The sequence below is a fragment of the Ailuropoda melanoleuca genome, chromosome 1, assembly GCF_002007445.2.
Source record: "Ailuropoda melanoleuca isolate Jingjing chromosome 1, ASM200744v2, whole genome shotgun sequence".
Classification (NCBI taxonomy): domain Eukaryota; kingdom Metazoa; phylum Chordata; class Mammalia; order Carnivora; family Ursidae; genus Ailuropoda; species Ailuropoda melanoleuca.
The window spans coordinates 172,295,436-172,311,399 of NC_048218.1; the positions used below are offsets into that span (position 1 = coordinate 172,295,436).

At 42.5% G+C, this 15,964-nt stretch overlaps 1 protein-coding gene and 1 long non-coding RNA gene across 2 annotated transcripts in view; one reads left to right on the top strand and one right to left on the bottom strand.

Moving 5' to 3' along the window:
- AOAH (acyloxyacyl hydrolase) overlaps positions 1 to 10,078 on the bottom strand; it is a 181,636-nt gene extending 171,558 nt beyond the window's left edge. Inside the window, exon 1 of the mRNA XM_034644821.1 lies at positions 9,499 to 10,078. Within this exon, the coding sequence (XP_034500712.1) occupies positions 9,499 to 9,625 (127 nt within the window). The 5' untranslated portion in view covers positions 9,626 to 10,078. The remainder of the gene's footprint in view (positions 1 to 9,498) is intronic.
- A 3,529-nt stretch (positions 10,079 to 13,607) lies between these two features.
- On the top strand, positions 13,608 to 15,535 carry LOC117800992. The gene is made up of 3 exons (XR_004623260.1): positions 13,608 to 13,727; positions 13,974 to 14,113; positions 15,401 to 15,535. It is a non-coding gene; the product is annotated as an uncharacterized LOC117800992 (long non-coding RNA).
- Positions 15,536 to 15,964: the final 429 nt, after the last annotated feature.

The following is a 15,964-nucleotide window of genomic DNA, read 5'->3' on the forward strand; positions in this document are numbered from 1 at the left end:
CTACTTACCAACTTGAAAAATTTCCACATGCTAGCAAAGACTTACTACTACCAAAGTTCTTACAAATGTTTTGTTGAAAAAAAAGTGTTTGATTTTAGATTGTTTTCTTAGCCATCCAGATTTAGAAATCAAACAAAATAATAAACGAGATCCAAAAGTAATAAACAAGATCCATAAATGCATACCTAGACAATTTTGAAAGGAAATATAGCAAAATATCAATAGTGTTCATCTGGGTTTTGGGGTTACAGTTTGATTTTATTCTTTTTTGAAAAAAAAATTTTATTTATTTATTTGAGAGAGAGAGGGAGAAAGAGAGAGCATGAGAAGGGGGAGGGGAAGAGGGACAAGTAGACTCCCTGCTGAGCACAGAGTCAGACATAGGGCTCAATGCAGGGCTGGATCCCAGGACCCTGAGATCATGACCTGAGCCAAAGTCAGCCATTTAAACAACTTAGCCACCCAGGCACCCCACAGTTGATTTTATTCTTTAAAAATCTTCTTATTTTCTAAAATCTCTATGAAAGCCACATACTCTTTCAAAATTAGAAAAAAAAAATCCAATAGATTGTATTTTATCAAATACTTTCTCACTGAATAAACTTTTTAATAGTTGCCCTTTACCTTACTAAGCTCTACGAAAACATGAAATGACATTTCCTAGAATACCTTCATTTTTTTCAGCTCTCTTGTTTTTGCAAACTGTGTCTCATTTAATCCTCCTCCTCATGTGATTGTTACTTCCCATTTTACAGATGAGAAATATGAGGCTCAGAAAAGTTAAACAACATATCTAAGGCCTTTTAAACAAGCAGAGATTCCACTGCTAATTGGCTAAGCGATAATAATCCACATCAGTTGAACCTTGAAATCTATGTGCTTCTAAGAGTCACACTGAAATATATTAAAATATGGGATTTTGACGGGGCGCCTGGGTGGCTCAGTCATTAAGCGTCTGCCTTTGGCTCAGGGCGTGATCCCAGCGTTCTGGGATCGAGCCCCATCAGGCTCCTCCGCTATGAGCCTGCTTCTTCCTCTCCCACTCCCCCTGCTTGTGTTCCCTCTCTCGCTGGCTGCCTCTATTTCTGTCAAATAAATAAATAAATAAAATATTTAAAAAAAAATGGGATCTTGAAAGTGAACACTGTCAATAACATTAAGTAAAATAATAATTCACAATAAAATCTCACAATATTCCTTTCACTTTCTAATGACATTTCCTGGAGAGCAAAAATGTTTAAATTTAATAATGGGCAATTTATAAATTTTTTCCTTTTGTATAGCCCTTTTGGTGTCATATTTGAGAATCTGTGAATCCATGATCACAAAGATTTTCTTCTACATTTTCTTCTGGAAGTTTCATAGTTTTAGCTCTTCCCTTGAGACCTATGATCAATTTTGAGTTAATAATTGTGCGTGATTTGAAATAGGGAAATGGATAGTGTCACTTCTCCAACAGTGGTTTTCAAAATTTTTGGCTAGTTTTTTGTATTTTCATTAAATTTTAGGGTCAGTTTGCCAATTCTTACCAAAAAAAAAAGATGTTAGGATTCTGATTGGAATTGTGTTTAGTCTATAGGTCAATTTGGGGAGTACTGCTATCTTAACACCACTGAGTCTTCCAACCCATTAGCATGATGCTTCTCTCCATTTCTGTAAAGCATGCTTTCATTTCTCTCAGCAATGGTTTCTAGTTTTCAGTGTAGAGTAATTGCATTCCTTTTGTTAAATTTATTCCTAGGTATTGTTTATTATATTGTGAATGGAATTGTTTCCTTAATTTCAATTCTTGGAAATTTGTCACTAATATAAACAAATATAATTGGTTTTTATATTAATCTTGAATCCTGCAATCTTATTAAACTTCCCTACTCATTATAGTCATTTTATTGTAGATACCTCAGGATTTTTGATTCAGGATCACTCTGTCTGAAAATAAAGACAGTTTTACTTATAAAGACAGTTTTACTTATTCCTTTCCAGCTTGCAGGTTTCTATTATTTTTATTTCTTTATTCAACTGAAAAGACTTTTCAATAAAAATTGAAAGTGGCGAGAGTGGACATCCTTCCTCTGTTCCTGATTTTAGGAGGAAAGCATTCAGTCTTCCATCATTAAGTATGAAGCTAGCAGTAGGGTTCTCATAGACGCACTTTATCAGGTTAAGAAAATTCCCTTTTATTTAATAATTTATTGAGGGTTTTTGACACAGATGGGGGACAGATTTTGTCAAATAATGTTTCTATTTCTTTCAGATGCTAATGTAGTTATAGCCTCTACTCTACAAATTCGGTATATTCCATTAATTTTCAGATGTTAAAACAACTGTGCATATCTAGGATAAATCCCACTTGGTCATGGTGTATAATTCATTTTATATGTTGCTGGATTCAGTTTGTTAATATTTTGTCAAGGATTTTTGCCAGTTTTGGATTTTTCTTGTAATATAAGTGTTTAAAGTTTTAAGTTCTCCTCTAAGCACTGATTTAGCTACATTCCATAAATTTGATATATTGTATTTTCATTTAAGCCAAATTTTCTAATTTCCCTATGATTTCCTCTTTTATCTATTTTTTTTAAAGAAGTGTGTTATCTTACTTGCACACATAGGACTTTTTTTTCTAGATTTCTTCCTATTCTTCATTTCTAATTTAACTGGAAAAATGTATGATTTCAGATTTAAAAAATGGATTGATACTTGTCTTATTGCCTAGTACATGGTCTATAATGGACACTGTGGCATGTATAGTTAAAAAATATGTGTACCTTGTTGTAGCTGAATGGAGTGTTTTATAGATGTCAGGTCAAGTTAGTCATTAGTGTTGTTCAGGTCTTCTATAGCCTTACTTATTTTTTATCCCCTTGTTCTATCAGTTACAGAGGGAGGAGCACTGACATTTTCAACTGTATTGTTCAACTTTTTTTTTTAATTTTTTAATTAATTTTTTAAATTTTTGTATTTTGTTTTTTGGGGGCTTTGTTATTAATGGTATGTATATTAACAATTGTTACTTCTTTCTTGATATACTGACCTCTTTATCATTATGGAAGATACCTCTTTGTCTTAGGATTATTTCCTATCTTTTTTTTTTTTTTTTTTTTTTTTTTTTAAGAGAGAGAGAGAGCGTGAGCAGGGGAGAGGCAGAGGGAGAGGGAGAGAGAGAATCCCAAGCAGGCTGCACACTCAGGGCAGAGCCTGATGTGGGGTTTGATCCTCTGACCCTGAGATCATGACCTGAGTGGAAATCAAGAGTTGTACACCCAACTGACTGAGCCAATCAGGCAACCCAGGATTATTTCCTATCTTAAAGTATATTTTGTCTGATAATAATTTATTTATTCCAACTATCTTACATTCAACCTATTTGTCTTTGAATCTAAAGTGTGTCTCCAGGAGACAGAATATAGTTGGATCTTGTCTTTTGATTGGCACGTGCAGTTCATTCACATATGGCAGAGTTATATAAATAGCTGTATAAATAGAGAGATGGACACATCATAACTTTACAGGGATTTTACTCACTTAATACTTTGTAACATTCTTTTCTTTCCTCTTTCCCATAGTACGTTTGATCCATGGTCCCGTTTCACCCTCCTCCCCCAAACTTGTTCGTACTCTTCCTGAAGAAGAGTATACTGTTAACTTGAGTTCTTTTGGTTTTGCTCACTTTGTGATTTTTGCCGAGAGCTGTGGCGCTCTCTCTCTAGAGTGTCTTTGTGGTGTTTCTCTTCAGAGTTGTGACCCCAGAACAATCCAGGAAGAAAAGGCAAATGCAGATGTAGGGAAAATTTAGAGGATCGGAAACCTACCATTTGTGCTAAGGGTGGGGTTAAATTCTATGATAATTCAAAAATAAAAGTAGGGGAATTTAGGAGAGGAGAAGGTGTGAAAAGTAGGGAACAAAGTGCAGGGGGCTGCAGCTGCATCTGGGAACCAGTGGGGGACCCACCAGAGCAGCTCCGTCTGGAGGACCCAGGAAGGCGGACGTGAGCCGCAGGTGAGTGACGGTGAAGATCACGTGGCTGAGATAAGCCCCGGAGCTGTAGCAGCTGTGACACCCCGTGCGTGGGAGCTCTGGGGGCTGGGGACAGAGGCCCGCCCTCAGAGGCCGAGAACTAAAATGGCACAGGGGCACATAAGCCCTCCCTCAGAACTAAGACCAACCCTCAGAGAGGAAAGAGGCAGAGAACCCTGAAAAGGCGGGGGAGGGGGGCGCTCAATTCAAACACAGAAGGGGTAAGATGAAATGTCTTCCGCAATCGGCAGTAGTGGTGGCTTAGGAACAAGTGTTCAGGTACAGAGAAAAAGAGAAAATGAAATTTCTGAATATAAAATTGTGATCATAAATTTTCAAACTTCTCTGCTGGCTCTAAATCTTTCCTGTTTTTGTCAGTGACACTGTCATCTCACCACTTACCCCTTTCTCTTTATCATCCCAACTATGAAGTCATATTTGACCACTCTGTGTGGGATGTCGGGGGTGGGGGGTGGGGAGAGGGGGGTTTTAATGGACTCTGACGGCATTTTGTATATTTAATCAACAGGGATGAGGGGGAAGAAAGGTGGGTTTTATTTTTGGTTTTGTTTTCGTTTTTTTTTTTTTTTTTAATCTTTTAGAAGGCTTCCTGAGCCCACATAGTGCTTAAAAAAAAACCCACAAAAACTCAAAACTCAATGAATTAATTTAAAATGTCAATGATTTAGAAACATAAAGATTACTTTGCCCCTAAATCCCCCATGTAAAGAAAAGGATGTTTTGCAGAAATGAACATGGCTTATTATTGATTCCATAACATTTGAAAAGTGGCAGAAAGAGGCACTGCTTATCCAAGCACAGCAGAATCAGCATTTGCTTAGTGATCAAATGGGATGTACAGCTCTGTGCAAACAAATTATGGTAAATTAGGAGCAGGGCCACCAGGGCTTTGCACCACTTGATTTTGGAATATCTTTAAGACTATGCCCTCCACGTCTGCCGGTTGGTCCCTACTGCAAAGGCTCCTTCTGGGTCTGAAGCTGAAGGTGTTTGTTTACATAGGGATGTTGGCTCACTCAGTAACTTCTGTGGTGGTTTCTTTTACAGTATCTCTCCAGTCACAGCAACCCCACTTCTGTGAGAGCTGTCTTCTCACCCCATGACTCTGACAAACACATCTGTACAGGAAGCTCTCCTCACTGCCACCTGCCCCTTACTCAGCGGTCTAAAGACTTGGCCCAGGTTCTTGGATTGACAACGAGAAGGAGAGTCCATCTCTGGGTGCGCTGAACGATTGCAGGCAAACTCGGGACTGTGGGAGCCCATCGTCGGCCAAAGGGCAGTAAAACCAGCTGGTCTGTAGGGTCAGAGAGGGAGGCAGTACTGAAAGGCCAGGGAGAACTCCCTGGGACCCTGGCAGCCACTTTTTGGATCCTGGCTCATTATTTAGAAAAACAGAGTCAGCCCTATTTTTCTGCCTTTTGGTTCTAAGATTCATTCCTGAGATTCTCATAAGAAAGCTTCTTCCTTTTTCTTTTTGCTTACCCTAGCTCAACTCCAGTTATTTCCTGTTACTTAAAACCCCGGAAGTTGTACTTGGGCTTACCAAAAATCCAATGTCTGGGAAACAAGATAAGGGGATGGGCATATGACAATAGGAAGACAATGGTTAAAACAGAAATTTTTTAAAATAGGGGATTTAGATATGACATAAAAAGTACAACAGACAAAAGAAAAAATTTGATAAACTGGACTTCATCAAGATGTAAAACTTTTACACTTCCAAGGATACCAAGAAAGTGAAGAAACCCCTACAGAATGGGAGAAAATATTTACAAATTGTATATTTGATGAGGGATATATATCTAGATGATATAAAGAACTTTTACAATTAAACAATAAAAAGACAGTAACCCAATTTAAAAATGGACGAATGAGGGGTGCCTGCATGGCTCATTTAGTTAAGGGTCTGACTTTTGATTTCAGCTCAGGTCATGATCTCAGGGTCTTGGGATTGAGCCCTGCATCAGGCTCTGGCTCCGTGTTCAGCATCAAGTCTGCTGGAGAATCTCTCTCTCTCTCTCCTTCTTCCCCCCTCCTCCACTTATGTTCTTTAAATAAAATCTTAAAAATAAAAGGACATATGACTTGAATAGACATTTTGTCAAGGAAGATATGCAAATGGTCAATGAGCATATGGAAAGATGTTCAACATCATCAATTATTTTGGGAAATGCAAATCAAAACTAGAAGGAGGTATCACTCCATAACCACTAGGATGAATATAATAAGAAAGATGGGTAATAACAAGGTATTGGTGAGGCTGTGGGAAAATCATACCCTTTGGCACTGATGGTAGAAATGTGTAACAGGGCAGCAGCTCTAGAAAAGGTCCTCAAAATGTTAAACATGGAGTTAGTATATGACCTGGAAATTCTACTCCTGGGTATATACCCAAGAGAAAAGAAAACAAATGTCCACACAAAAACCTGTACATGGATATTTGTAACAGAATTATTCAGAATAACTAAGAACTGAAAACAACCCATATGTCTATCAACAATGACTAAACAAGGTGAGGCATATGCAGGCAATGATATATCATTCATTCATAAGAAGAAATGAAGTTGGTGCATGCGACAACGTGGATGAACCTTGAAAACATTGTGCTAAGTCAAAGAAGCCTATAACAAAAGGCCATGTATCATATCATTCCATTTATAGGAAGTGTTCATAGAGACATAAGGGAGATTAGTGATTTCTAGGGGCTGAAGAGGAAGGAGACGGGGAGTGACTGCTAATAAATATTGGGTTTCTTTTTAGCATGATAAAAATGTTTGGATTAAATATTGGTGATCGATACACAATTTATGAATATACTAAATAAGCATTATACCTAAAAAGGGTAAACTTTATAGAATGTGAATTATATCTCAACAAAGCTATAAAATTAAAAAAAATATGGGGAAGAAATATATTGCCCCAATCTAATCACTTAAAAAAACAAACATAATCACATTTACAGTGAAATCTAAGGCAAGTTTTAACCGGCTGTGTGAACTTGGCCAAGTTGCTTATTTCTCTAAGTCTTAATTATTTCTCCTGCCAAGTGGTGATAATGATGATGTATATCCCATAAGATCATTTTGATGATTCAATGAGATAGTTCATATAAATGTTCTGGAAGACTGTTAATTACACAATATGTGCTCAATAAATGTTAGCAGTCTCCTAATTAATAACTTACAAATGTAATTGTTGCGGCTGAAGAACCCTTCCCTTCCCCATGCACCGCTCCAGTTAGCCCAGATGCAACTCAGAGAAAAGATGGAGGGCAGCATGGAGAAAGGCCGGGAAGCTGCAAGAATGGCTGCAGACCAGTAGCAAAAAAATTTTCATGAGTAAGAAACAAATACGAACACTAAAAGCGCATCTTCATCAAAATCGATGGAACCCAATTAATTCAACTGAACTCCATGGAAAATTGGGAAGCAGGACTACTACCATGTGTTGAGAAGGTGACTATAAATATTTTATTACGATTTTATAAATCAAGGACAGTGTATACTTTTATGAACAAGGTAAAACTTTATTTTGGAATGGTGATGAGGAAGATCACTGGCACCGAACAAAGAGGATTCCCTACTGCTCAATTGGATGAGCAGAAATCCAACTGCCTGACTAGCTTTTCTCAAGGAGATTTTTGTTGCCCAGCGCCTTTCAAGAGGGAGGTAATGGCACTGGAATCTTTGAGACCCCTGCAGCTTCCTTCTTTGCTTGGCAACACGCGGGTAGAAACGCTTCTAAAATTCTAAAACTTTACCCCACTCCTCTTCCTTTTCTCCCAGCTTATACTTTCACCTTCCTCTGGCGACCTTAGGAATATGATGAGGTTCTTGCAGGCAGCAGCTGTCTGCTTGGAAATGGTCTGCCTTTGCTTGTGTGTCTTGGCTTTCTGCTGGCTCTCCCATGGACACCACGGTAAACAGAGTTCCTGGGAAGTGGGGTATTACCGTGTGCACTAAGCGCCCAGTTTGTCTTCCATTTTAAAGAACTGTCATCTTTATGGTCCAGATTCTCATTTTTTTTTTAAACTGGACAGTGAATTTCTGAAGACAGAGGCATTTTAAAAATTACTGTTATTCACCGTTGTATCTGTAGCTCAGAGCACAGGGCCTGGCATGTGGTAGCCATTCAGTGACCACATGGGGAGTGGATATAGAGGAAAGTGCCTTGTGCCAGTGGATTTGAAATCATATCTCCCCGTTTTTCATCAGAAAGTAGCAGAAGCCCAGCCAGCATCCTTTCTCTTCTCCTGCCTCCTCCGTGATGCTCTTCCTCTTACCACCAGCTGTGAATGAGCTTCCCTTACTGCTTCCTAAGACACACTCCACATTTGGCCCTGTAAACTAGAGCACCCCCCGTTTCCCTTTAGGAGATACTCCCTCTCCCTGTTGCCAGGACTGATCGTGTTAAGGGCTCTCACCAAGTGCCTCTGCAGGCATTGCCTCCACCCAAGGGAGCTCCCCACTGGGGTCAGTTCATGGCAAGTGACTATTCAGTGTGGCAGTTCCAGGGTCTAGACCTACCTCAGGCCAGTGGAAGAGCCATTTTAGCTCCAGAGTTCTCTGTGGGATTGACAGAGGGTGGGTGTGTGTGTGTCTGTAGCATAGCCTGTATTTTCCTCCTCCCTACTCCTCACAGTGTTTTCCCCAAGAGCACACTTCAACAAACTCCCCTGTGCACACATTTCTCTTTCTCCAAGGAGCCAGTCCCGACAGCGAGACCCCGGCTGGAACCACCTGCATCCCTGACTCAGCACAGTCAGTGCCGAGTCCATGTTGATCACGTGCCGGACTTGTCTGGCACTCCCGTTTCTTCTTACCATGAGGACAGGTCAACAACTCCAGGCAGAGTTAGCCAGAAGTTGTGAACTGGGCAAATGCATGCTGAACCATCATCCAGCCTAGCCAGCAGCAGACTCCCTGGGGCCATGGAGTATTTGCGTAGGAAACCAAATGAACACGCATGGCTAATGGGGAGGGCCACAAATTCCTCCACACTGCCTGTGAAAAGGAGAGAACTCTGTCCCCTACCGCTGAGCCTGAGTGGAGGAATCAGGACCCCCCTGAGCAATAGAAGACGGCAGGAATGACGCTGTCTGAGGTCAAAGGCTGTCTTTTTTCTACTGTGCGATGCTGCCCACTGTCCTTCTGAAAGTGGTAAGAGTTTCAGGCTCTTATAAGGGTTGTCCATCCAAGAGAAAAAAGAATTCCAATCACCAATGAGGTGGAAGGCTTCTACAACTAATTCAAACTAGCAACTGTATAGAGTACTTGTGTGCAGTCGTGTGAACGAACGCTCATGCTCCGGCTCAAAGGTTTTCTATGTTGGTGAGGTTACTGGCACCCGACTTGGAATTCATAGCTATTGATGTCATTAAATAGGGGATTTATTACCCAAGCAAAGCATTTGACCCCACTGTTATGTCCACCTGAGAAATATACAAAACCGTTACCTACCTAGACAGGTATGGCCTTTGGAGTATCTGGCGATGGGCTGGTCGTCGGAGGCTGGAGAGGCCAACGTGTGAAGGGGCAGGAGTAAGAAGAGAGTTGTCGCCAAAAGGATATTCCAGAGGGAATTCATCTCCGACCCGTGCACCAGGAGAGGACTGCCTGGCTACAGAGGCTGCCCACTGAAGGACGCTGAAGCCGGGGCCACAGAAGCTCTGGGTCTAGCTCCCCTTCTCTTCCGTTCTCTCTCAGACCCACACACACACTTCCCACACTTTCACATTTACACACTTTTCATGAGTGTGAAGGGACTAGAAAAATAACAAACACTCACAGACCCACTCGCTCCTCCTGCAGAACCCCGAGAGAGAGCCAGAGGCCTGCGCCTGGAAAGAGCTGCGAGGAGTCCCGGGTGGGCAGGTTTTCTGAGTTAAAACCTGCCGCAAAAAGACAAGCCCAGGTGGCAGCCGCGGCAACAACGTGCCCTTCTGTGCTCGCCAGCTGAAGTCAGTCAGAAGCACCGGGAGCCTCGACGCTTGCTGGAATCGTCCCTTGCGGTAGTTAGGAGGCCCTTCCCCTTTCACTCTTGCAAAATGAAACCAAACTAAAACTGAAGAAAAAAAAAAAACCACAAACACGCACCCTTTAGTAATGTGACCAGCAGCTTCTGCGCATTATAGAAATTATAATTTGCTCTATTCAGAAGTTACCTAGTTTTCCTCTAAATAATTTTGAATAGTGAGATCGAGCTCCTTATTCTGGTGCTAAAGGATATTCTGGTCAAATAGTTCTTTTCCTCTGGAGCAGTTGAATTATTCCACCGAGGGTCAAGTTTTATTCCACCTTCAGTCTGGTGTGCAGGAAACAAGCAATACAGACAGTAATGGGCAGTCAGCTCGGCTGGATTTTAAATCTAATGAGAAAAGGGATGTGCTGGAATTAACCTCTTCATATTTACTCGGCTGTGTATGATGCCTCTCTTGTCTCCAGAATTTCAAAACATGTTTATATTCTCCACCTGTAGATGATTTGTTCACTTTTAAGAGACTGATTTTCTGTTTTGAAGATGAGAACCAAATACTGTTTTTCTGGTGGGGAGGGGGAAACTGAACCGGATCATAGAGAAAAGACATATCATCTAAGTGCTTTGTTCTGAAACAGGATACAGCAGAGTCATATGCCATTCTCAGGCAAGATAAGGGGATTGGGCCAAAGTACCACAATCTAGATAAGCCTGGAAGATCCTGCAGTTTTTACTCTCCTTGTTTAGGCTCTGAGGAAAGCTTATTATAAAATTCATGAAATATTATGAAAGCTATCAGACTTGGTAGAGAGCTCTCCTTCTCCTCCTCCCCCTGCTTTTACTTAAGGAATAGCATTTAGAATAGCAGGCAGAATTTTAGAGTTGTATTCTTTCCAGGGTGCAGGAAATACCACTTTTTTTGGTTTGAAGATTTCTTTGTAGGCATTAGTTTAATAAATGCCAATTTGTCAACTCTCTGAATCTGCAGCAGAGACATCACGTGACAGAGTGTTTCCCTGCTTATGTCCCGGGACAGGGTTGGACCAACAGATGCCATGGATGACCTTGGTCGCCATGAGCCTGTGACTTCCTTGGAGGCTGGTCCTCAAGCTCCCTGACCCTGTGACCAAGGAAAGCTCTGGAGGTCACCAGGACTACCACATGGGGCAGGGCCTAGAGAAGTTCCAGAGACTTCCTGGAGAGGCAGGAGCTCTCCAGGAATGAATAAGAGCCCATACTGCAAAGACAGAAAGACCCATGTTCAAATATCACACCTATTGCTTACTTCTGAGTAATATAGCAGTCATATAACCTTTAAATGCTTCAGTTTCCTCACTTATATTGGGATAATAATAATATTTGTCCTACAGGGTTGCTGGAAGGACTAAAAAAGATGATGTAATTGAACTATAAAGCCATATACTTCGCAAGAAGAGAGTGCTTAGTAAATCAAAGCTTTGGTTATTACTCCAACAGGAACGTGATGAAATCTGCTCCCCAGGCCAGCCTTGGAGAGAACGATAAGACACTCGCGCTAGTTGCAGGCCAAGGTGTGGGGAAATGGCCTGGATTGGAGGAGGCAGCTTCTATTGAATGCCTTCTGTGTGCCAGGCAGCACTCCAGGAAAGCACAGTCTCGTTTGCTAACCCATGGGTTGGGAAGGAATCTTCGGCAGGTTCCAGAAGAGCACTTGGCACAGGTTCTGGGCCTCCTGAGGTTCTTTTGGTCTAGATTTATAGCTGTAAGCAGGCCTCTCAGGGTGAGAGGAGTCTCTCAGTGTAACACTGAATGCAAGTTTTAAGGCTTGGTCAATGTGTATGTGACACAGGCAGTTCTGCCCACAACCCTACCTCCCCCCTCCCTTCCGCCCCGCCACAAAGGAACAGTGAGCCCTGAGGCAACCTGGGGTGCTCGGGCTTCCGGGCTGGCCAAACTGGGAATTCCTGGCTTAACTGTGCAGCACCGACCAAGTCCCTTACCATTTCCAGGGGGGACATTCCTCACTGTGCAGGTGTGTCATAGTTACACAGGGACACATGATAGGTTTTCCAGAGTGCTTTTCATGCTTGAAGATCAAGTTCTTACTGGGCAGGGTCAAAAGAGGAACACAGAAATCAGGAAGCAAGTTTTGCTAACTAATGCTGAAGTAAGCCCATGTGCCTGCACTCCCCCAAAACCCTGTCACCAGGTGGGGGGCTCCTCGAGGCATCCCTCAGGCTGGCAGCTCTCATTTCCCTCAGCAGGGCTGCCTTTGTCCGTTCAGTATTGAGCACACAAGACCTAGGATCTCTGCACAACTTGCTGAAGGGCCCTGGATCTGCCCGTGATTTACAATAACTAGCTGGACCCTGGACGATGTCTCTAAAGGACTCCTGTTGTCAGATGCTCCAATCTGGATTTTCTCCACATCTGCTTTAGGGAATGAGATTTCTTCCTTGCAGCATTCTGTAATTTTACTTGGGGAGTTTCAAACCACAGTTTCTGTAGCAGAAGGCTGAGGCTTTATAATTCCCAAGTGCTACACCTGTGGTTCTGGTTTGTTCTGTCTGAATATGCTTCCTGATTATTTTTTGACCTGCATTGTCTTCAACCATCTCATTCACAGCAAGTCCCTTAAATCAGGAAAAAAAAAATGACCTGGATGGCAGGAGATACTGTAAAAGCTGGTGCTGTCACAAAAGCATATCTTCCCTTTGACTTTCTCCTCTTCCAGACACCAAGGGTCCCTCTCTTTGCTTCTGGCTTCCCAGGATTCTCTGCGGTGGTGCTCGGTTCAGACCCACCAACCCCAGACGCTTTGCTGATCCTCTCCTCCCCTGTCAGAGCTGATTTATTCTAGCTTTACCCAATCCTCTTTCTGTTCTGTGCCAGGAAAATCGTAAATTAATCCACAACAAGGCTGCACATCTGCTAATTAAAAGAGTTATGAATTTAGGAGGGGGGACCTACATTTTCATCGTGGCTTCACCACTTCCTAGCTGTGTGCCTTTGGGCAACAGATCCACCTCTCTGGGATTAGTTGATGTTGCTGGAAATGGGTCATATGATGCCAATATTATAGAAAAATTCCTAATATTAAAGAGACAATGAGAGTGAAAAAACCCAACAGTAAATGTTAGATAAATTTAAAGCTAACAATCAATTAACATTATCCTTCTCAAGTAATATTGGAATTTTAATGTGCTTTGCTTTGTACATTTTCTGAGGACATTGAAAGGGATTTCCATTTTAGTAATGCATGTAAGACAATGCAAAGTCAGGGTTCAGAAAGCTGCAGTGGAGTGCCCAGCCACAGGTCCTATCCCTTGTCGGTGGGCCGGGCAGGGGTGGGGGAGACTTGTGATGTAATGTGAGTAGTAAGCATAGAGTGGGCAGTGGGCGAGAGTATGGAGACCAGGAATGCCTCTCCCGGAGGTATGCTGGCAGCTACCAGCAGGAAGAGCCGTGCACCAGGAGATAAGCCAATGATCCTCTAGCGATGGGTGGCCCTGCAGTGGTGCAACCTAGACACACAACAGGATGTGTGCCCCAACACTCCCCACAAACCCCACCCGCTCATTCACACACTTCCAAGTGTTGAGATTTTGAGAGATATGCACCTGGCCGGGGTATGTCATTTAAAACCACAGCCTACTAAGGAGGGTGCATTCTCTTAGGTATCACTTCTTTTGTCTGCTGGGAGCCCGATAAAAGTTTGGAAGAAGGAGCTGTGGTGAGTGAACTACTTTTCATAAGCAAGGCAGAAGAATTTGGACATAATCCAGAAGGAAGAAGGGAGGAGCAGAGAAATGAGAGTGAAGGGAGAAGCAGGACAGATGAGACACCAGGATCTTTCTGGCTGGAAAACCAAGAGAGAAGTGCTGGGAAGTGGGGTGGCAAAAGACTGAGCTAATAGAAAGGTCTGATGTAGATTTGGAAGTTGTTTGCTGTGTCATTTGTGAAATGATACTTTGCCCAGATCCTGAATGGATTTTCATGGAAATCAATGGGAACAACTTTCCTGTTTGGATCAGAGCAAGGCAGAGCTAAGAAGGCACAAGCAGAAAAGGAGGTGCAGAGGCAGAAGGACCAAGAGAATACAAGCTCAGGATTTCACAGGTATCTTGGTGGAGGGCTTTGGACTCTCATGTGCTATACATTGGGGCTGGGGGGAGAGTATAGTCTTCAATCACTTTGACCTACATCTCCAAAGTGTAGAGTTAAGTTTGAATGCACAGGGAAAAAAATCAATAAACATCATCAACATAAGCTTGAAGCTCATCCATTCATTATTTCATTCATTTTTAGATAAAAGAAGACAGAGGTTAGGCAGTTCAGGGGGAGTCTGGCAGTCCCATGTTGTCTTCAGGGACCTAAGCTCCTCATTTTCTGTCTCGCTATCCTAGAACTGATTTTCATCCTCAAGGTCAGCAAAAGTCTAAAATGGCTGCTAGTGCTCCAGCTATTGTGTCTACATTCCAGGCCAAGAGTGGAAGAAAGCAGAAGGCTAGTGGAACTCACACCTTCCCTTATAAAGGTGTTTCTTCCCAAACCTCCCCCAACACTTTTGTTTCCATCTCATGTAAGCAAAAGCCACACCTGGCTATGAGGGATGCTGGGAAAGTCATATGAGTACTCCTAACTGCAAGGGAAGCTGGAGCAGGTGGCCTTTATTCTGGTGGAAACGGGCTCAGCTAAAAACCAGCGTTCTAAAAGAAGGAGAATTTGCACTGGAGACCCTCGCCCACGGCGTATATTACACATAAATGCATATAAACATTTTTCTTTCTGAATTGAATATGTTTGCTTAGGTTGTGTGAGTGTTTGGAAGGTAAAATGAGCAGGCATACTGGCCTGTCCTGTTCTTCTCAGTGGGGTTTTCTTGGAATGCCGGGCAGACCGATGCTCCCCAAGGCCCTTCCCCCTCCAACTCTTGTCCTAGAGAGCTCATGGAAAAATGAGCTGGCGAAAATCCTTATGAAAATCACAGCTGAGGCTGAGACGAGATGGGCCAACCTGTGGTCGAGGGACCATCATGAGTAAGACAGGTTCCTGCTGTACTAGGAAGTTCACCACTACATGAAAAAAACAAAAACAAAAACACGGATTAAATCTCTTCTGGAAATACTTTCTTAAAGGGACCCTAAGGAAAATGCAGTAAGGTGCAAATGAAATGTAAACAAAATGCTAAAAGCAGCTTCAAGCTTCATGTGTAGGATGCCGCACTGGCAGAAGGCCCTTAGATTACGTGGTCGACCAGAGGGCTCACGGTCAAGTGTTCCGGGAGACTGAGTGGCTAAACAAATGGCAATCCTCCAATTTGCCTCAGCCTGAGGGGACACTGACTATTTCGTGGCGTGGGCCCCAGATGTGCACAGCAAATTCAGACCAGCCTGTCTCTTACAGGTTTCTTTGGAGCTCCTGCATCAAGACTGACGGTCTCTCGCTGACTCGCTACGTCATCACATCAGGAGTCAATGAAAGAGCGAGGGGGGATTGTTCGCCGGTGCCTGGCACAGAGCGGAACATCAAGCGTGGTCTCCGAACTCCTGCCAGTGTTTCCACTGGGAGAGTGTTGGGAGGAAGGGGGGTGGGGATCAATACAGATTTGGGGAAATAAATAAGCAGAATAAATATACCCCTGAATAACCTTAGGTTAAAATAATATGGGCCTTCAGAAAAAAAGAAAGGTAATAGAGAGCTCAATTAAATACAAAATTAGAGTTAAAGAAAAGTACTCATGTTAGTCAAAACACAATAGATCATGTTATCCTGTTGCTTTAAACGGCTCAAAACTCCCCAGGGCCACCAAATGGAAGGCTGAATTCCTCGGAAGGTTCGTAGGGCTGCTCGTCATCTGGAGACTGTTATCTCCCCAGCCAAGTTTCTAGACACTTTGCTATGTGCTCTATGTTCTGGTGACACCAAATTACCAGTGATGGCCCCAGACATTCCCAGCTGTTTATGCCC